This window comes from Triturus cristatus, chromosome 2_2 (genome assembly GCF_964204655.1).
Source record: "Triturus cristatus chromosome 2_2, aTriCri1.1, whole genome shotgun sequence".
In the NCBI taxonomy this organism is placed as follows: domain Eukaryota; kingdom Metazoa; phylum Chordata; class Amphibia; order Caudata; family Salamandridae; genus Triturus; species Triturus cristatus.
The window spans coordinates 314,376,250-314,398,681 of record NC_140582.1 but is presented as its reverse complement, the minus strand read 5'-3'; the positions used below and the strand labels follow the sequence as shown (position 1 = coordinate 314,398,681).

The window sequence follows — 22,432 nt, the reverse complement described above, 5'->3', positions numbered from 1 at the left end:
GAGACAAGGTTATTATTTCAGACATATTTTATCCTCCTAATAAAATTCAAATAGACTTGATAACAGTAAACTATATCATTGAAGCATAGAAAATTATATGACCATGGTGTAATATGTATCAAATATCTTTTAAGACTAGAAAATGATATTAAAAAAATATTACACCATGGTCAAATTCTGGTAGCGGGATATGGGCCAAGTTCGACTTTCCTGTTTTCTGATGAAAAGAAAAGCTAGTCTCAAGAATATGTTTGCAATATAAATATTTAGGATTTCTAGTTTAATATTTTCAAACAACATTATAGGATACCGTCTGCCTAAATGCCTAAAGGGCCAGTAAATGTCCTAAAATCAGAAAGTAGCAATGTTCATAAGTTGATTGATATAGGTCAAAAGGTGGATTAAACCTTCACCCTGGCTCCTTAAGAATGATGATCAGAATTCTTTAACTACTCAGTGCAGTGTAAAGAATCTGTGTTAAAGTTAGAAAATAAATATTTTATACAATGTCGTAATCATTTGCATCTTTTTGGAAATATTGAATTAGCTCTATAATTGTGTAATTCAGAAAACAGAGACGTGTACTGAACTGTGCCAGATGATGCTCATCCACTTATATGTACATATCTTACATTTCTTTGTTTTCTGGATAATGATGGTTTGTTTTTTGGGTGTGGCCCACAAACTATATATTCTTGAAATATTCATAGTGTACAATATTGTTCTGTTTATTTTCATTTAATCGTTTAAAAAGTTGATGTATCTTTTTCCTCCTCTTCCATCTGCTGTTTATTTTATGAGATCAAGTCATGATAAGATATTGATGTTTTTGGCATTAGGAAAATGTTGAATTACCTTTGCAACATAGTTCGTCACTTAAGTCTCCGCAGTCATTAATGCCATCACAGGTTTTCTTAACAGGAATGCACTTCTTATTTACGCAATGGAATTCATTCTTCTTGCACTCTGTTAGATGAAAGACCACAGATTATTGGTGGAGGCTCTGCTTTGAAAATATAAAAATGGTAGATCGATAGGCAATCACAAAAAAACCAAGATCCACTGATGCATACTATCTGTTTAGGGCTTATACCTGGACATTTGCTGTGAGCTAATGTATGTGAAGTGTAGCACCATTGTCATAACAGTAATATGCTAATATCTCACCATCCAAACCACACACAACCGCTAGGGAGTCAATCTCTTTCCAGCTGTAAGCTGATGGGCTAATACCACACCCCCATTTACCCAAATCGCATCTTTCCAAGATCTGCACTTGCGAATGTAGGATAACAGGATAACACTGCATGTTTTACACTGTTGTAAAATAATTGTAGTGCTTACCCGAAGAAATAGAATGGGAGTTTAAACTAATTAAAATCGTGCAGTATAACAACCCAGTAGTGGGGTAATCACCACAAAACTCAGAATCTGAATTCTGGCTCAAAGTGCCTGAATCAGGATTCCTGCATGCAACAGCATGAAGCCCTTGATCATCTACTTATCCAAGGATGTACTTACCTACTTGTTGTGTACATTTTGATTGTAACCATGTACAGCACTTCTGGTAGAGGGGCTACACTATAAATACACAAGTACAAACTATGAGCAGCTTGCAATTATCATTATTTCTATTCTGATGCTAAAACAGCACAGTGGCCCAGCAAGGTACGTGCTTGTGGGCGATTTGTCATGTGATCTGAATATCAGCAATGCCACCTAAGGGGAATGATAACAGCTTTTATTTGCAGTGTTTAGAAATGGGAAATCTGTGGTATTATGCGTGGTATAAAAACAATGTATTATTTTTATTCACAAAAAAACAGAAATCGATCATGTGTTTTGCCACTGGTGGAACAATGAGAAAAATGCAATAATCTACAGAGAACCAAGACAAGAGAAATCCAGATAAATCACAGCTGCTCCATCCAAACACCAACCATACCGCAACACATTCCACCTCGTAGATCTTTTAGTGTCTTGCTGGTTCCGCACTTACAATCAGAACAATAAAAACAGTGAGCTATCCAAGCATAGAAAAGGAACAGATTTATTCTTCCCATTACAAATCACTGAGCATAAGGGGTTTTACAATTTGAAATTTTGTGGTTCAAGGCTCAAAATAAGGACAACTATAGATATGAAATTCTGAAAAGTGGTTTTCCAGAAAACCCATAATGCGTACTCTTGACGATCGTTCAATGGAGCAAAGAGAGCTTGTGGTATTTTATAGCCTGCTGAGGTAATGTCCTTGCGGAGTGTCTAAAAGCAGAGCACCTACCTCTGGTATCCGTGTAGCACTCTACTTCAGCAGGACTCTCTGTGGCGTTTTTCCGTGATCCATTAGTAATAACACATTCTGCAAGACTTGTCTCATGACCACGGCATTTTACTTGAAGACAGGGAAGATCAGACATGGGTTCTGGGGAGATGCTTTTTGGCACTGGTGGAACGGCACCTCTATCAATGCAAAAATATGCATTTAGTAGTAGTACTGAATTCAGTGAGACGACAACTCAAATCGGTAATTGAGAGATCAAAAAAAGCAAGAAAGTGACAGAAACAGTTTCAAAACCATTTATACCAACATTCAAGAATATCTATTTATTCCTTAGCAAAATGTAAGATCTCGAAACACCATTACATGTGGAAGCTTTAAGTAACTCTTTGAGGTATTTAATATAGGGAAGACCTAGCTCCGGGAGACTTCATAAGCTTTACAGAGAACAATTTTCCTTGTGGCATAACATGAAGTGACACAAATGAAACAGTGTAGTAATGTATGGAGTCCAGATTACACACACCATGATGTGGTGGACAGCTGAGAAGGGACATGCAATTTTGGAATTGCACAGTAAATTGTTTTTTACATTACAATTTGAGGCAAAAGTGTTCCGACGAGAAACACACATTTTTGGACTAGCGCCAAAGTGTTTCTTCCTCCTTGTCCCCAGTTTTTTTAATTCTGTGCCCCATGCCCTTTTGCCTCCGTTTCCTCATAATTGTAATTGTATAGCCTTATTTGTTTAGCGTTTCTTCCTTCTTGTTCCCCGTTATTTATTCTGTGCCCTGTGCCCCTTGCCTTCTGTTTCCTTCGCCGTTCCTGCCCCCGTTTCCCGCCGCTGCATCCCCCGCAGCCCCGCCCCCCCGCTCGCCCATTCGTCCGCTCCCTCCTCCCAGCTGCCTCCTCCCTCTCACCTCCCCTTCTTATGGTGGCTGCTGCGCGGCCGCGCCGCTGGCACACCAAAGGCGCACCTAAGGCAAGCCCGTCTGCGCCCGTCCGCGCCTGGACGGCGCCCAGCGCCAGAACTCCTGGCCCCCGCGATCGCCATGACGCCCGTCTCCGCTATGATGCCAGCACCCTCCACGCACTCAACACAGAACGCCCACACACCTGCTTCCTGGCTGCCCCAAAGCGCACCCAAGGACCCTTCTCCTGCTGGAACTGCAGCTTCACCAGCATCCGACCCGCCAACCCACCCACCAGGAAAGAACCCAACTACCTCAGATGCATTCTTCTCAACACCCGCTCCGCCCGCAAACACGCCATTGAACTCTGGGACCTACTTGACTCAACCTCCCCAGACGTCGCCTTCCTGACGGAGACCTGGCTGAACCCCTCCTCTGCTCTCGTAATCGCCATAGCCATCCCGGACGGCTACAAGATCTCCCGCAGGGACCGCACCAACGGAGTAGGAGGAGGAATCGCCATCGTCCACAGGAACACTGTCGGAGTCTCGACTGACACCGACGACACCCTCAGCACCGCCGAACACCTGCACTTCCAGATCCACACCGATCCCAACACTTCGTCAGCACACACACCCTCGCCTCCACGGACTGCATCCTCCTCGGGACCTGAACTTCCACCTCAAGAACAACAACGACACCACCTCCACCACCCTGATCGCCAACCTCGCCAACCCCGGACTCAGACAACTCGTCACAACACCCACCCACTCCGCCGGCCACACGCTTGACCCCATCTTCTCCGCAAGCTCCCACGTCTCCTTCAACCACACCACCGAACTCCACTGGACCGACCATAGCTGCATCCACTTCACCTTTCGAAAACCCACCACGCACCACCGCACCCAACAGATCCCCCGCCGCTGCTGGAGCAAAGTCACCAAAGACCAGCTAACCACCACCCTCGCCTGGAGCCCACCCGCTGACCCCACTGACCCAGACACCGCCGCCCGCAACCTCAGACAGTGGATCGACGACTGCCCCAACACCATTGCCCCGATCAAGAAACCCTCCAACAGCCACACCAGCAAGAAAGCCAGCTGGTTCACTGAAGACCTCCAGGCCTCCAAGCAAACTTGCCGAAAGCTAGAGAAGAAATGGCACCGTGAACGAACACCGGACAGCTACGCAGCCCACAAGAACGCCACCCGCAGACACCATCACTTCATCACATACGCCAAAAGGGCCTCCTTCAAAGACCGCCTAGACAACAATGCACACAACAGCAAAGAGCTCTTCAACATCATGAAGGAACCCTCCAACCCCAGCTCCAACACCAACGACATCCCTCCTTCGCAAGACCTGTGCGACTCCCTTGCCACCTTCTTCCATCGCAAGATCGCAGACATCCACGACAGCTTCAACGCCACGACCGCCCCGACAGCCACTGAGACCTCCACCCCCATGACCACCAACCGCACCGACCCCCTGTTCTCCTGGACCAACATAAACAACGACGACACCATCAAAATCATGAACACCATCCACTCCGTATCTCCGTCAGACCCATGCCCACACCACCTCTTCAACAAAACCAGCACCACCATCGCACCCCATCTCCGGAAAGCCATCAACATCTCCTTCGAGACAGCGACCTTCCCGGAGAGCTGGAAGCACGCCGAGATCAACACCTTACTCAAAAAACCCAAGGCTGACCCCAAGGACCTCAAGAACTTCCGGCCCATCTCCCTGCTCCCGTTCCTGGCGAGAAGACCGTCAACAAACAACTGACCCGCTACCTCGAGGAGAACAGCATCCTGGACCCGTCCCAGTCTGGGTTCCGCAGCAACCACAGCACCGAAACTGCCCTCATCGCCGCCACCGATGACATCAGGGCCCTGCTAGACAACGGAGAAACAGCTGCCCTCATCCCCCTGGATCTGTCAGCCGCCTTCGACACCCTTTGCACACGTCTCCACGACACTGGGATCCAAGAGAAAGCCCTGGACTGGACCACCTCCTTCCTCTCCAGCAGAACCCAGAGCGTCCGCCTACCCCCTTTCTGCTCCAAAGCCACCGAGATCATCTGCGGCGTACCCCAGGGCTCATCCCTCAGCCCAACACTGTTTAACATCCACATGGCACCGCTCGCCCACGTCGCCTGACTGCATGACCTCAACATCATCTCCTACGCTGACGACACCCAGCTGATCCTCTCCCTCACCAAGGACCCCCACACCGCCTAAACCAACCTCCACGAAGAAATGAAAGCCGTTGCCGAGTGTATGAAGAACAGCCGACTGAAGCTAAACTCAGACAAGACGGAAGTCCTCATCCTCGGTTCCACCCCCTCGGTGTAGGACGACTCCTGGTGGCCGACCGCTCTAGCAACAGCTCCAACACCCACTGACCACGCACGCAACCTAGGGTTCATCCTCGACTCCACCCTCTCCATGACAAAGCAGGTCAACGCCATCTCATCCTCCTGCTTCAACACCCTCCGCTTGTTCCGCAAGATCTACAGGTGGATCCCCACCGAAAAGAGAAGAACGGTCACCCAGGCCCTCGTCAGCAGCAGGTTGGACTAAGGAAACGCCCTCTTCGCTGAAGCCTCGGCCAAACTCCTGAAATGACTTCAATGCATTCAGAACGCCTCTGCACACCTGATCCTCGACATCTCGCCGCAGCCACATCACACCCCACCTGAGAGACCTGCACTGGCTCCCCGTCAATAAGAGGATCACCTTCAAGCTCCTCACCCACGTGCATAAGGCACTCCACAACACTGGACCAGCATACCTCAACAGACGACTCAGCTTCTACACCCCCAACCGCCAGCTTCGCTCCGCCGACCTCGCCCTCGCCATAGTCCCCCGCATCCGAAGAACAACCTCCGGCGGCAGATCGTTCTCCCACCTCGTCGCCAAGACCTGGAACACCCTCCTCATCCCCCTACAGCAGACCCAAGACCTGCTGACCTTCAGAAGACTCCTCAAGACCTGGCTTTTCGAGCAGTAGCAGCATTCCCCCCCCCAGCGCCTTGAGACCCTCACGGGTAAGTAGTGCGCTTTACAAATGTTCTGATTGATTGACTGATTGCCAAATTCATGATTACAGCCCAGGTTTGTTTTCAGTTTTGAAGTAAACAACAATGTCACATATACTTGCACTGTCTTCAATAGGGGCCATTATGATTTTGCCTTTCTTCCTCATCACCGTCTTCAAACTAGACAGTTATAAATCAGCCATTTTGGATTCTAGCCTTGGAAATGAATAAGACTTTGGCAAGTCATGTAGAGATATTTTGACTAATGGTATAGAAGGCACGAAAACTATGACAATCAATTATTAATATTTGAGTCACCACAGGTGGACATGGTAAAATCACTGATAAGTAGAATTAAATCAAATGGTGCGCCTGGTCCAAATGGGATCCCGAATGCGTTTTCCAAAGTAAAAACGGCCATATGGTCAAAAGCTCTCACCCAAATGTTTGAAGACATTGTAAAAACTCAACTAGTCCCAGAAATCTGGCAAGGCAGCATATTACATCTTATTTATAAAAGTGGCCCTCCTGATAACCCAGCCAACTATAGGCTAATAGCCCTAATGGTTGTAGAGGCGAAAATGTTTGCAACATTATTACTCAAAGATCTAGAGGAATGGGCAACTACAAGGAATGTTATCCCAATTTTTATATAGGATGACTTTTAAACCGCATTTTGATAACCTAAAGGCCAAAGTAACTTCATTGTCTTTTGCCTTTAGATCATTGCGTGATAAACTTTCATGCCCAAGTTACAAGCACTTATTAAAAGTAATAAATGCGAAACTTATCCCCGTGCTTACATATGGGTCAATAATTTTCCGAGGTAAAGATAGCCAACTGCTGGATAAATTACAAATAAAAGTTTTTAGGTTTTCAAAAAATGTTGGACACTCTACAGTTAGATTAGAATTTGGTTTGTTAAACCAAATATTGGTAAGGCGAGCTGCATTTTTAAAATGTCAATTTTCACTCTATTTATCGGACCCTGAGTCCCTTGTGTTAGCAAGAAATGAGTAGGAAGGAGTATACCAGACCATGGAGGTTATATTTAAAGGAAAGTTTGAATACTTTTAAGCTCCTACGTTTTGACGATATGATTAGAAATAACACCATTTTAAAACAGATTTTAAATCAATCAACTAATTTGGTATCTTTTATATTGGATCAGGAGCGGATTGTAAAAAAAAAGCATGCCTGGCCGGTTATTAATTCATATAATAAAATTGAACCCCAATCCTATCTAACATCTTGTTTGAAACCGGCGGTAAGGGATATATTGTTTAAGCTTAGGTTTGGCCACTATCCAACAAAAGATGGGACACCTATATGGGTACAAGTTTGGCAATCACAAAAGTATAGATTATGTGGTTATACTAATGTAACGTTATTGCACATTGTATGTATTTTCCCCAAATTGCTTCCGGATTAACACTTTTAAAACCAATATTCAATGAACAAGGGGTGAGAACGTGTCACCAAGCGATAATACTGTGCCTTCAAGGGCATATTATCAATTTAACAGTTAACTTTGTCAAATTAATCCTTTAGGACACAATATTTTTTCAGAAGATATTGAGACCTCATTTCTCTGGTACCATGTCGAGGTGGTAAAGATACAGTTAGCTTTCCATCTGGTGTGGTTGTCCATCACCTGGTAATGTTGTTGTTTGTTTAATTGATAATCATTTATTTTTCATTTATAATACTAAATAGGTTTTTCTGTAGGTCCGCAGTATAAGGGAATATTTAGTGTTCATCAATTCATTTAAAATGAAAAAAATGTGACACCTAGTATTTTTATTTATGCTTGTATGGCTGAAAAGTCACACCTGTTTCCACCACAAACTGCAAATATGTTGAAACCACAAAAAATAGGGAAATAGGCTACTTCTAACAAAAAAAGCCTAAACTGTGTTAAAAAAGGTTATTTTTTTTTATACAGCTCTGTTTGTCACTGACAGCTGGGGAAATGGTGATCTTAGCACAGCAACCCTTTAGTTGATGCCATTTTTAGAACAAAATAGACCATCTTGCACAGCACATTTTTTCCCAAACAACATCACCCATTCTCTCTTTCATTCATCCATCCATTCACCTTTTCATTTAGCATTCCTTTCCTTCTACAAAGGAAAATGGGGTGGGCCAAACAGGGGGAGCTTGCAGATGATTTTGGGCATTTGCATACTCAGGGTAATTAAAAGGAAGAATCATAAACTCTGCTCTCACCAGGAAACAACAAGAAAGAAACCACTTGTCACAGTATTTACAGATCAGATTGTGCTCAGATAGATCAACGATGCATTCACCTCTATTAAGGATTTCAGCTCGCTTTTCAAAGTGGAATACAAGAAGTAACACACTTGCTTTACCTTTCCTAAGCCCAAGAAGTTAGGATCATTAGTGCTTTTAAGAATGGGAGGGGGTCCACGCAGCCCCCCCCTCCCAGGGCCAATTTTGGCCCCGGGTAGCCCATCAAAGGGGCCCAGCAGCTTGATTCTGGGTGCCCTGGAGCCCACCCAGTGTGCAGTGCTGGGGACCGCGGATGAGCCTCAATACCCCCGTGGTCCCTGCCGGCTCCCCGCCTCCACCAGCAGCTGGCATTGCTCCCGCATTGCAGGGAGCAGCCAAAAATGATGCTCCCTGCATGTGGGAACGGATTTTAAATCAGTTTTCCTGCTCCTGCCCTCTGGGAGCGGACTTACTGTTTGCTCTCACTTGGGAGGCGCTGTCTAAGCTCCCGCCAAGTGAGTGCAAACAGCTATGCCCTGGGGGTGGGATGGAAGGAAGGAAGGGAAGGAAAGAAAGAAGGATAAAAGGAAGGAAGGAAATAAGAAATAAGGAAGGAAGGAAAGAAAGAAAGAAAAAAGGGAAAAGAGAATGAAGAAAGGCAAGAACACAGGAAAGAAAGAAAGAAGGAAGGAAGGCAGGAACAAAGGAAAGAAAGAAGGCAGGAAAAAAGAAGGAAAGCAAGAAGGAAGGAAAGAAAGATAGAAGGAAGAAAGGAAAGAACAAGGGAAGTACATTTTTAAAAAGTGTTGCAAAGTAAACATGATAAAGGCTGGTTTTCTCCCTGGGCAAAATGTATTAAGGAACAAATGGTGAAAATGAGTTCATAATAAATGTGTTTTGAAGAATTGCTCACTTAGTAATTCCTTTGTATAATATTGAAGATACAGAACAGTTTCAAATGAATGCAGTCTGTTATGTTGTGAAGTCAAATAAACATAGGACACTCCAAAAGGAATTTACAACAGCATTAGGAGGAGACAGGCGTGGAATGTGGCCTGTGCTCACATCTGGTATAAAGCATCCTGCTTCCACCTCAGTCGCAAAACACAGAGGCAAGATTAAAGTAAAAGCAAAAACACTGGCACTCAATGGGACTACCTCGTGTGTGGATGTGCTCCTTGTGAGAGAGCAAAATGCAGACACTCAAAGTGAAGTTAACCAGTGGCTGAAGTAGGGTGAACCATTATCTCATGCTGTATGCTGTAGTGGGCGGAAACATCATGTGAATGACACAACCAGAGACAAATGGACGCGGATATGTGGCTGAAAGCCCCTTTAAATAAGTATATATTTTACCTATAATTTTAGCAAAACCAAAAGGTCTTGGTTAATGCCAGAACTAAACAAGCACTGTCAAATCCAATAGGTCTCACTGATGTGCAAGCTATCAGGTTTGCCAATGTCTTTTACCCGTGCTTAAATCAGTGTGGCTGTGCAGCATTGATAAAAGTAAAGTTAAAAAAAGAGTGCTGTTCCCCTCATGGCGCTTTATTTTTCTAACTTTACTTTTAGTTATGCTGCACTGCACTGCACAGCTATGCTGCTGTTCAACATGGCTGAAAGACATTGGTAAAGCCAATAGCTTTCGTATAGGCGAGGCCTATTGACGCTGCCAATCTTTCTTTTTATTTTGTGGCACAGTGCCATCGCTTCTTTGCAGGAATGTAATACTATACTTAGGGGGGTACATGGCATTCAAAATGATTCTGGCAGCAAAGAACTGAGGTTGCCACAAAGAAAGATGCGGAAGGGTCTCTTACGTTTACCAAAGTCAATGCTATTGGCTGCACCAATAGCAAACTGTGCCGCTGTAAATTCAATATCAGTGGCTGAGTGTAGTCATATGCCATGCACTGAAAGTGGCCACATACATTCAAAAGTACAGACGAATGTCACACATAAAGCTAACAACCTAAAATGACCGGAAGTGATGTTTCTCTTAAGTTAAAGTGGTCAATCAGTGACATATTTACTGTATACAGGTTGGAAAGAATACGTTGCATGAAAAGAGGTGATTCGAAAATAAAAAAAATAAGTGAAAAATCTGGACAAAACTTGCAATAAAGTCTAACATTCACTACACTCATTGTACTCTGAGAGCGTTTTCTCTAGGGGAAAGGGAACTCAGAAAGGCATGTAGAAAAAAACTAGAAATAGGCGGAGTTAAATTAAATTTTCATTCTCTCCTGTGATTACTATTTCCTCTTTCATTAGCTGTTAAATCTGGCCAAACAGGAGATAGCTGTGCATGCAGTGGGGACGGAGGGGGTGGGGGAGTGAGGTGGGTGGGAGGCAGGGAAAAGGGGAGAGGATGCCAGCTGTCACACCATCACTCCCATTGCTAAGACCCCTGGATTTCACTGTGGTACAGGTCAGAGTTGGCTGCCTAGCGGTGCACACAGCTGGGAAACACAGGACAAGTGTATTTCTGCTTTATGCTGGAATGCTCCAGTAGGAGCATGCCAATTTAGAACGGGGGTGCCTTTGATATGGTGCTGGAGCCCACAACAATCTGCCCTTTTCTCTCATTCCATGAATACAACTGAAAGTAGGCTTTACATTGGTTTTCTAAAGAGAATTATACTGCACAACCACATACCCACCCATCCACAAAGCTGACATGACTAATATTGCTGTTAGCGGCACTCCACGAAAGAGGCCAATCATAAATTGACCTGTATGGCAACTAGAAAGTTTCCAGAGAGACCACACTCATTAAAATGGAAAGTGCTCCAATACCTTTGGGTCAAGTTTGCGCCCTTATACAAGCAACACCCCATTACGGTGGGAGAGGGACGGGGCAAGTAGCCACAGGGGTGTGGAAGGGAGCAAGCAACAGTGAGAGGAGGGTGATTGGGGGACAGGAGAAGCAAGAATGTGCAGTGGGGAGAAGTACAATTTGAAACGCATGCAAGTGACTGCGCACAGAACAGGGGCATGGGAGGCTGGGAGGGGGCAAGAAAAAGTACCCCAATCACGTCTGGAGCAGCAAATGGGCACGGACTAAGTTTAATCAATCTGTGCTAGGTCCCTGCTCCACGGCAAGCATTGGAAGTGACGTTTCGGCTGCACTGGTCAATGAACATGCCTGCAAAGAAGAATGACTCTGAATGAGACTAATGGTAAGCAAAGGGCAGGCTCCAGGCCCTTTTTGGACACAAGAGTGTCTCGCAAGTGAGATGCATGTGCTAGTGCATGCTCTCGCAGGCTCAACCCTAAAATGGGCTTAGCACTCGGGGCAGGTAAGCCTCAGCTGTTAAAGGGTTAAACATACCAATATGAAGCTCGTAGTTTGTTGCGAAAACCAGGTTATGAGCAGTTTAACGAAAGTGGTCTTTTAAAAGATATATTGATTAAAATGCATGCTGACATGCAGAAACATACAAGCTTACATGTAATGAGCTATTTCAGTGCAAAAAATTAACATGCTATCATATATGTTTCATTTTCGCAAGTTTGCATTCACTGAAGACATACAAAACGTGAGGGGGCCCTCCTGCAAGGTACATGGTTGGGCCCCCTCTGAACTCAATCAGGAGATCTCAGGCCAGGGTGATATGCTGAGGGGTCCTGTGGAGCCTGCCTGCCAAGTACCACGCATCAGGCGTTAGACTAACGCATTTCAGTGTGGTGTTCTGCATCACTGCACTAAAATACGTTGTCACGCATTTAAAGCGCCTCAGCTGTCTGCTGGAGCACTGCAAGTTAGCACCTCTTCTGACTGCTAAAGCTCTTAGCTGACAGATTGCTTCAGGCCTGGCTCAGTTCACGGCTGGCTATAATGTTTTGCCATATACTGCAGCAATAGTTGACATCAGGTCGCGAGGCATCTGTGTCATGATGTAATTGGCCAATCAGCTTAAGCAGGCCAGCGTGAGGGGACGCACGCAGAATAGTTTAAAATTGTTTGGCAGCTCGTACTGTCTGCCCCGCCCTCGTAATGATTTGGATTGGACCGCGGCTGGAGAGTGGTGCTCAGTCCAGTGCAGCCAATGCCGCTGCTGCATGAGTCGGTCTAAGTGCCCGACCGGGACAGTGCCGTGGGAAGTCGTCAAGGCTGGCCTGTACCATCAACAGTACCAGTCTCGCAGCTGATAGAGTAAGTCAAGACTAGCCGCATGTGCTGGAGTTCACACAGCAAGCCTTGAAGAGGCTCAGGTTTACACCTATGTCTCTGCCAATGCCTCCCCCTCCCTACCTACTATCCCTAACCACCACCACCTCTGGGGATCCTCGTGATCATTTTGCTTCCCTCAGTTTGGTTACAGTGAAAAGCCTCAGTCCGCTGTCTGTGTCCGTGCAGCAGCCTGAGTGCAGTGATGTCCTTTCCCCACCTTGGCCCCCCAGCATAGCTGCCAAGGTTTCAAATTGCAGTGTGTGACGTTTTCAGTGTACTTATGAGTGACATTCAAGGTTTATGAGTGACACTTTATCGCGAGCAAAATCAAGCAATGAAGACGAGGGAAACATATATATATCAGAAATTACACCCATTTGAGCAACAAGAAACTCTAAGAATATCTTAAAACTGCTGCAAAGCACCAGAAATGGAAGGGCACTAAGTGCCCAGTTTACATAGGCTCATGATCATGATGCGCTAAAGGTAAATTAAATAAGGATTGGAGAAAGTACTAGTGACACTTACTAATCTGTAGGGAGCAGCACAAGAGTGGACAGACAATAATGAAACATTGCAGTGAGTGTGTTTAATTCTTACATCACCCTGACCACTTATAGCTGCCCAGTTTTCAGATTTCTCATGTGTGACATTTTGGTGGTTTCAGTGTGTGTAGAAGTGGCATTATACTGCCAAATGAGTGACACTTTTTTGCAAATTAATCAAAGTAGTAACTAGTATTTTTGTGCTTCTCTGTGAATTTTCGATTATTATGCAAGGTAAAAATCCAGCTTCTGTAGGTAATCAGTGAAAACCAGTCAATGCCAAACAACTGGAAAACCTTGCACTACGAACATCTCAATGTGTCCCAGATGACAAATATATGAAGATGTAACGAAGGCAAGCATGTGTCCCTACGTTTGTTGTACCTAAAATAGCCTTCTCGTAAAATGCCCCTAGGTTGCATAATTTGATCTCCAGAAAAACCCAGAAGTTCATTCCACATAGAAATAACTAAAGGGTTCTGTTGGCTCCAGCAGAAAGTATTATGACATCAAAACTCAACTGTAATATATTACTGCAGGTGAGCAGCTACATCAATTTCTTACTACCAGTGACTATGTCACAACTATGCTGTAAAAAGAATAGAGAGTTTTTATTTCACTACTGGAGTTCATTACACGAAAAGTGCAATACAGCTGCACATTCTGAACTAAAGCCAATTTTGAAAGTGCCTTCAGCTGAAACTGCTTAAAATGTATTTTGCAACAAATCACAAAATTTAGATTTTCTGAAGAGATTCCACTTTTATTCTACATAGTTCCACCCACATGATCGCTTTCAGTGGAAAGAGTTAGAAATCAAGAATTAAAAGGAGGGTTTGATGAAGGGGGGTGTGTGGCCATGTGATACAGGGAAAAATACCATGTATAGCACGTTATAAGGATATAGTAGATTACCATACTTAGAATGTACGCTATGCTGCCAAACTCAGCATTTGGTCTCTTCCATAAATGTGGTCACAATCCTCTACCATGCCATGCAATATGATCAGAATGTAGTTAAGATGTGCTCCATCCCATGTGTGCGAAAAGATTCTGTCATCGTCGTTCGCAATTTTGTTAGGTTTCTGCAGCTCACAGTCCCTTCTGTAAGACTCTTGTTTTTTCTTTATCTCAATTCTTTATTAACGTGTTTTTCCCAAAATGACATAAACGATGATCAACATTCAAATATCTTGATGATAAAGAATTGCCATTTTTGCAAATTTTAATTTTACCTTTCCAAATGCAATTTTCTCAGTAATGGAATTGCATTTTGTAGGGGCGTGGCTTGGGCGCCGATGGTAATGGTCGCCTGAGAGCTCGGCTCCGGGACTGAGCCCGTGATTATCCTGTAATTCGGCGGCTGCGGGGCACCCCAGCCCCCGCATTTTGCGGACCGGCCCGACGGAAACCTGCCGGGGCCCCTGGCGTGATCGGCACGAGCGGCGACCCGGCGAAAATCGCAGTCCGGGGTACCACGCAGTGCGACCCAACATGGCGCCCGGACTTCTTTGTCCCCCTGGCCAGATCCATTAGATTGGAGGAACGTCGTTGGCGGCGGTGCATCCCCTGCTCTGCCGGCTCCCGGTGGGGGTCGGAGCTGGACATCGGTCAGAGCGGTCTCTTTTAACGGGGATTGCACGCGGATGTACGGAGGCCCACACCCTAGCGGATCCCACGCGGGGACGGCAGGAGGCCCTGTCGGTGGCCCCACTCCCTACACCGCACTTGGCCACTTTCTCCTGGCCGACCCACTTCCATGGGAGGCGCAACCTTTTGGGGCCGCGAATCGTCCGGTGGAGCTGGTGACATCCACTCCGGGACTCTGTCGGCCGTGGGGGCCTGCCCGACCTGGCGACGGCTGTCTCCGCCTCCTCCTCGGTGCCCCCGGACGCCGTGTTGGTGGCGTGAGCCAAGGTTGAGACGATTCAACGGGCCCTGGAGACGGGGATCTCCGGCATTCGACCTGAGGCCTAGCACCCGGGGGAGTCATAGCCGGGGCCTGAACTCGGAGGCGTCCGCTCCGAGACCTGCACGGAGAGCGGCCGGCGACATGGGGAAACCTAGAGGAGCCAAGGGGACTGCCCCAGCTGTCTCGGACTCGGAGACCCAGGACAAGGAGGAACGCGGGGGCCCCGAGGATGCCGGCGGTGCACCACTGCAGCAGCAATTTGACCGAGTCCTAGAGGCAATAGCGACCACGCGCTCGGCCCTCCAGCAGGACATTGCCCAGGTAGCGACGAGCCTGGGTCTCCTTAGAGCGGACCACAGCAAACTTTCGGACCGGGTCAAGGAAGTGGAGGGCTCGGTGAAAACCTTGGAGCCGGCACAGCGGACCTTGGCCGCGGATATGAAGGATGCCTTATCCCGGATTACGGTCCTGGAGCAGAGGGCGGAGGACGCGGAAGGCCGTAACAGGAGGAACAACATCCGCGTGGTGGGCCTGCCAGAAAAGATTGAGGATGGCGACATGGTGGCATATCTGGAGGCCTGGCTCCGAGACACGGTGGCCCCGGAGGGTCTATCCTCCTTCTACACCCTGGAGCGGGCCCATCGGGTCCCGGCGAGGCCACCGCAGCAGGGACGTGCCCCACGACCGGTGGTGGCGCGATTATTGCACTTCAGGGACAGAGACTTCATCCTCAATGTCGCCAGACATAATGGGCCATTTAAAGTGGCGAACAGCCAGGTGAACATCTTCCCGGATTACACCTATGAAACTCAACGCAGACGGTTTTCCTTCCTGGCGGTCAAGCGCGAGCTCCGGAGCGAGGGTATCCAATACTCGCTCTTCTATCCTGCGAGGCTCCGCATAATTGTCGAGGACAAAACTCAGTTCTTCGATACCCCAGAGGACGTTTGTCACTGGCTCGAACTATATAGAGCGGGGAAAGGTGGATCCGGCTCCTCGCCTCGACAGGTGGCGGAACCGGAGCAGAGACGGAGATCCAGGAGGATTCGGGGTCGCCGTGGCCGCTCGGGGGGTCCCTCAACTGTAGAGACATCGACGGAGCGGAAGGGAGTTCTAGAGGTGTTATCAGTGCTGTCTGGTTCACGGGACGCTGCCATTGCGGAGGAAGCGGTCCCTGAGGACGAGGAGGGTCCAACGGACTCCGAGGAATCCGTGCCTGACAGTGACCATACGCCGGTGATCACACCGCAATCGGCGGAGGACCTTCTGGATGGACAGGGGTAACGGGGTGAGCTTCTTCACTTTGGGTGGGGGCCCGGTGTCGATCAGAGATGCTGACTACCGGGGTAGGGAGGGTGGGGTGCCCTGGATTTGCCCCGAGGGGGTTTATTTGTGACACTGTTTTGGGCTTCGGTTAGTCCTGGTGGCCTGAGCGTCGAGGGCCCACTGCCTCCGCCCGGCCTGCACCTGGCCCTTAAGGCCTTCCTGCGGTGGCGACTGCAGGATTAGTAGGGTATAGTTGGAGAATATGGTTTGGATGGGAACTAGATGGTGCTATTTGGGTCCTGTTCTGGGGAGGGTGGATGGGGAGTTGATTCATATTTGGGTTGTTAAGTTATGGTTGGGGAAAATGGCCGCCATCAGTGCTGTGAGGATCGATGTCCTATTATTGTTGGGACCCGGATGGGGAGACTTTGCGAGAACAATATGGGACAATGGCTGAGGTAGCTAATCTGAAATGTGTTACTTGGAACGTACGGGGGCTTCACACTATGTCCAGGCGCCACAAGGTCCACGCTTACTTAGTGCGTAGGGGAATACAAATGGCGCTGCTGCAGGAGACTCATCTGAACAAGGCGGAAGGGGCGGCCTTACAGCGTAGGTGGAGGGGGCAGGTCTTTTGCACTTCGTACTCTGCGTATGCCAGAGGGGCGCTGATCTGGGTTAGGGCTGGGGTTCCCTTCCAGGTCACGAACACAGTGATAGATCCAGAGGGGCGTTATGTGGCTATTTCGGGGACTTTGGGAGGGAGAGACCTAAACGTTTGCTGTGTGTATGCTCCTAATGTAGACCAGACTGCCTTCCTTTCCAGGTTATCGGGCTCGTTGGCCCATTGCCTCTCCGGACCCCTCCTGCTCGGTGGAGATTTCAACTCAGTAGTGGATGTAGATATTGACCGCTCGCATCCACCCCTCCCCGATTCTCCGGTTCGTCGCTTGGCTAGGGATCGTCGGGACTGGCAGACTCACTGGGGTCTAACGGATATTTGGAGGGCGCAACACCCCACAACCAGGGATTACTCCTACTTCTCGAGCCTCCATGAATTGCACGTTCGACTGGACGGATTTCTTGGCTCGCCCGAACTGGTTTCAGCAGCGGTCCGGTCTGAATATTTGACCAGGACCATTTCTGACCATAACCCCCTCCTGTTGGACCTTGGCTGGTTTCCCGGGGTGCCGGCGGTGCCCACCTGGAAATTACGGCCCGAGATCCTTGAGGACAGTGTCTTCAAGGCGGACCTAGGTGATACGATTTCAGAGTACTTTGCGTCCAACCGTGGCACCGCGAGCTCGAGAGCGCTAGAGTGGGACGCTTTTAAGGCGGTGGTGAGGGGGTACTGCATTTCTAAACAGGTCGGCGTGTGGCGAAGTATCCTCGCCGACCTAGAGGCAGCGGATCGAAAACTCCGCGAGTTGGAGTTACGCCGCCCCGGGCGCCCCGAATTGCAGGCGCGCACGGCGGAGGCGAAGGAGGCGGTGGCGGCGGAGGCCGAACGGCTCCGCTGTTTTGACTATAAGGCCTATACGGTTCGGTCCATCGCAGAGGGGGATAGGTCGAGCGCGCTGTTGGCATGGCTGGCCAACCCTACGCGGCAGTCCTCACTGACGACGTCCATGCGCAGGGCAGACGGAACCCAGGTGTACACCCAGCCTGCGATTCTGAGCTGCTACCGGCAATATTACGAGCGCTTATACCGCAGTCGCTCGGTCCGAGACCCTGACCTGCTCGATAACTATTTGCGGCCTTTAGAGATCCGAACGATGGAGCGGGACGTGGCGAAAGCCTTGGGGTCCGACATAGAATTGGGAGAGATCCGTAGCACCATCAAAAAGATGGCGAGAAATAAGACCCCGGGCCTGGACGGTCTTCCTGTGGAGTTCTATGCGGCCTATGCCGATCTCCTAGCCCCTAGATTGTTGGTAGTATACAGGGAGGCGAAGAGGCTTGGGCGTCTCCCAGGCTCGATGTGTGAGGCATTGGTGGTCCCGCTCCTCAAGCCTGGAAGGGATTCCTCCGATCCGGGGTCGTACCGTCCCTTATCGATGCTGACGGTGGATTATAAAATACTGAGCAGCATCCTGGCCTCGAGGCTGCTCGGCCACATGAGCTCCTTGGTACATGAGGACCAGGCTGGCTTTATCCCCAGGCGTAACACGACCATGAATATTCGCCGGTTGTTCCGATTGCTAGGGGAACCGCTTGTGGACGCCCCGTGCCCGGTTGTCCTCTCAGTGGATTTAGAGAAGGCTTTTGATAGCCTGGAATGGGACTACCTTTGTACTGTGTTGCGGAGGTTCGGCCTCGGGGAGGGATTCATCAGGTGGACCAGGGTTCTGTACGCCTCGGCGTCAGCCAGGGTTCGGGCGGGACCGCTGATTTCCTCACAATATCCGGTGGAACGAGGCACGAGGCAGGGATGCTCGTTATCCCCACTGCTCTTTGCGCTGGCGGTGGAACCTCTTGCGCTGCATCTCCGGTCGGGAGCCCATTACACGGGCCTGTGGACTCCTTCGGGCCCGCATTACATCTCACTGTATGCAGACGACCTGTTGCTCTTCCTAGAAGACCCGCTAGATGCCCTACATGGGGCTGCGACGGCGCTCACGGAGTTTGGGGCGGTCTCGGGCCTCCGAGTGAATTGGACTAAGACCTGTCTTTTCCCGGTCCGCAGGGGCACCCCTACCCCTACTCTGAGTAGGGAGATTAGATGGGAACCCGACTGCTTTAAGTATCTAGGGGTGTATGTCTATCATGAACCTTCTGGCCTCTTGGATGGGAACATTGCCCGGGGCATTCGAGCACTTCGAGGCAGTATGGGCTTTTGGGCCACGCTGCCGCTCTCGGTGGCTGGGAGGATAGCTTTGCTTAAAATGGTGGCGCTCCCCCGGTTGCTATATTATTTCCGGACACTACCGATCTGGGTCCCACCGACCACGTTTCGACTTTTACGATCCATGATTGTCGGATTCCTTTGGGGTTCGGGCCGCCGGCGGGTGGCCCTCAAGACCCTACTGAGGCCGAAGGAGTAGGGTGGGCTTGCGGTGCCGGACTTCGAAAAGTATTATTTAGCGGCGCAGCTCCAGGCCCTCACCCAGGAGATCGCCCGGGAGTTCCGGGGCCCCGAAGAAAAGAGGGGAACGGGCATGGCCAGGCATGTTCTCTCCTTCATAGCGATGAGACAACGGTTGGCCTTGCAGGACTTGTCAATGGAGGAGCGGACTATCCGCCTGTGCTGGAACCGAGCTCACGCCCGGGGCCACCTGCGAACACCGTACGCGCCCGAAATACTGCTGGGGATGCTAACGGCTCTGCCCCATGGGGGTGATTGGTCGCGGCTGGCGACCTGGGAGGACGCCGGTTTGCAGCTAATCGGGGATCTATACGAGGACGGGTCGCTCTTGCCCTTCCAGGAGCTCATCGAGCGCTTCGGGATTCCCCGCGGCGACTTTTTGCTGCACTCGGCCCTTGTCCGAGCGATCCAGGCGCACTGGAGACGCGGGCAGGAGGAACCCCCTTTATCCCCAGTATGCCAATACGTGATGATGTCTGCGGGCACGGTGAAGGCGGTCACTTGCCTTTACGGCAGACTGATCAATGAGGGGATGGCTCCCCTCACCACTTTGAGAAACCGCTGGGAGGAGGACATTGGCAGGGAGATCCCGGAGACGACCTGGGCCCAGCTAGTGCGGAGGGCCTGGAAGGGCACACGCCACGCCCGCTTTCAATTGGTCCACTACTACGTGCTCCATAGAGCCTATTTGACCCCGGTGAAAATCAGGCGATATTTTGGTACGACTTCGGCGGAATGCCCCAGGTGCCCGGCCCAGGAGGCGGACCTCCTCCATATGCTGTGGGCCTGCCCGGGATTGTCATCCTATTGGGAGGAAGTGGGGAAGACCCTGGACGAGACGACGGGGAGATCTTTATCGCTTGACGCGGCGGTGGGTCTCCTGCACTGGTTCCCTCATACCCCCAAAAATAAAATTTCTAGCAAGTTCATTGATCTGGGGCTACTCCTTGCTAAACGGGAGGTGACCAGGAACTGGAAGGCACGAGCTGGTCCGACGGGAAGCCGGTGGCGCAGCGAATTTTTGAAGTGGGCGGCGGGGGAGAGTACGCTCAGATACCAGCTAGCTTGGAGGCAGCGTAATGAGAAGGCACAGGAGGCAGCGCTGGAATGGGAGATGTTGGTGCAGGCCCTTAGGGATTATGGCGCCCCCAGCGACTCTGAGCTTGAGGAAGAGGCTCGCCCTGAGTCCCGATAGACGATTGCACTTTTCAGATCTATTGTTTTCCCCGTGGGTCCTTTTGGAGATCCTGTGGCAGTTGGTGCCGCGCGCTGATGGCGGGGGGAGGGGGAGGGTTTACCTGGGGTTGGGGTGTTTTAAGAGTGGGGTGTTATTTTGGGTTTATGGGTTTGTTTGGAAAAGCAGATGACGGACAGCGGGTTCTCCGGGCCAGCTTCGACATCCTCCTGAGCCCCCATTGAATTTCGCCGCCCGACCCTAGGGTTGTGGGCTGAATGGCTGTGTAAGTAACTTACGGTGGGGGAACGGAGGGTTGCGTCTCATTGATCGGGCTTGATATATAATGTTGGCCGGTTATGTAACGATTTACGGATTCCTGCAATAAAAATATTTTAAAAAAAAAAAAAAAAAAAATGGAATTGCATTTTGTATATAGTGTGGAGCTATAGGAAAGAATCTAAGTCATTTGTCTATTTATATTCATCCATTCGCTACTGATGGTCTAGTTTCCATGCACAAAAATATACATTTTTACTAATACTTTCAGTGAAGCTGTATTTTAATTCCAGACAATATGTTTTTTATTTTTATTGTCCACCACAGTGTTTTTATGCATACACTTTCGCCAAATACGGTTTCTTTTCCTTTAAAAGTTTCTACATAGCCTGATTTGCTGCTTTTGTCATTAATTTAATTGAAAATCCTTGCATATTCTCTTTTGCTCTTTCATTATGGAAGGGATTCATTTTCACATACAAAAACTATATTGATCAAGAAACAATGGCTATCCTAAATCAGCCTTATAAAATTTAGAGATAAGGTATTCGAATGCACTTACTTGTTGAATTGAAGCTGTCTACAGACTGCGTTTGCCTCTTGTGTTGTCCATTCTTTCTTGCATATGTATTTTGCATGTTCATTATTTGGTAAATATACTTCGACGATACCTTTAGATTGTGATGCACTTCCATCTTCATGTTTCAAAGAAATGCGGAATTTTCCTGAAATTTAGTAAGGTGTTGATGTTTGAGATACCAGTCAGTCACTGACAATATATTTACATGTATGAAAACATTTTTTGCTGATACTTTGACGGAGTAATCAGCATAAAAGTCTTGGTTCACAAAATGACGTAAATGTTAATTTATTCTTGAATTCTGGTCAGTTTAGTATAAACAATGTCGTAATATACGTGGCTGAATAAATGTTTCTATGCATTGATTGATAGAATTCGACCAACAAGTGAAACCGAGCAGTGCATTATTGTTTGTCGAAAGTAGCTTTTAAGGCACTTTTCACCAAAGCACTTAGCAACAAACTAAATGTGACGTACAATAAAAATTGCAAAAAAATGTAAAAAATAGAAGAAATATACTGAAATGACACATAAAGACAGTGAATGTAAGACATGGCAAATTTGTAAACAATATAAGGTTTACTGCATAACATGCAGCACACGCAAATTAAATGCATAATGAAGTGATAAACTCACAGTCTCCTTTAAGAAAAAATGCAGCTCCGAATGGTAAGGCTGCCCAAGTATTATGTTGACCCAGTACCAAGGAATCAGTAACCAGGGGAGATAATAAAGCCTGTGGTGGCTTGCCAATAGGGACGATGAGGCGGTACCCAAAAGGGGCGGTGACCCACTACCAGTGAGCCAATACACACTAAAGTCCAACTTAAAGGTTCTCTATACTAGCAGCCGAAACCGCATGTCAATATGATCAGTCAGATCAAGTTTGCATGCACGGGGCTAATGTACATGTCATATCACCCCTTAGAACATCATTAATGACATAA

The 22,432-nt window shown here is 48.3% G+C and overlaps 1 protein-coding gene across 2 annotated transcripts in view; it reads right to left on the bottom strand.

The window, feature by feature from the left end:
• Nucleotides 1-22,432, bottom strand: part of CFI (complement factor I) — a 181,567-nt gene that overhangs the window by 81,015 nt on the left and 78,120 nt on the right. For both annotated transcript variants that reach the window (XM_085641367.1, XM_085641368.1), the window contains 3 exons: nt 21,468-21,630; nt 2,282-2,460; nt 856-966 (listed from right to left, as the gene is read on the bottom strand). In XM_085641367.1, the coding sequence (XP_085497493.1) occupies nt 856-966; nt 2,282-2,460; nt 21,468-21,630 (453 nt within the window). The remainder of the gene's footprint in view (nt 1-855; nt 967-2,281; nt 2,461-21,467; nt 21,631-22,432) is intronic.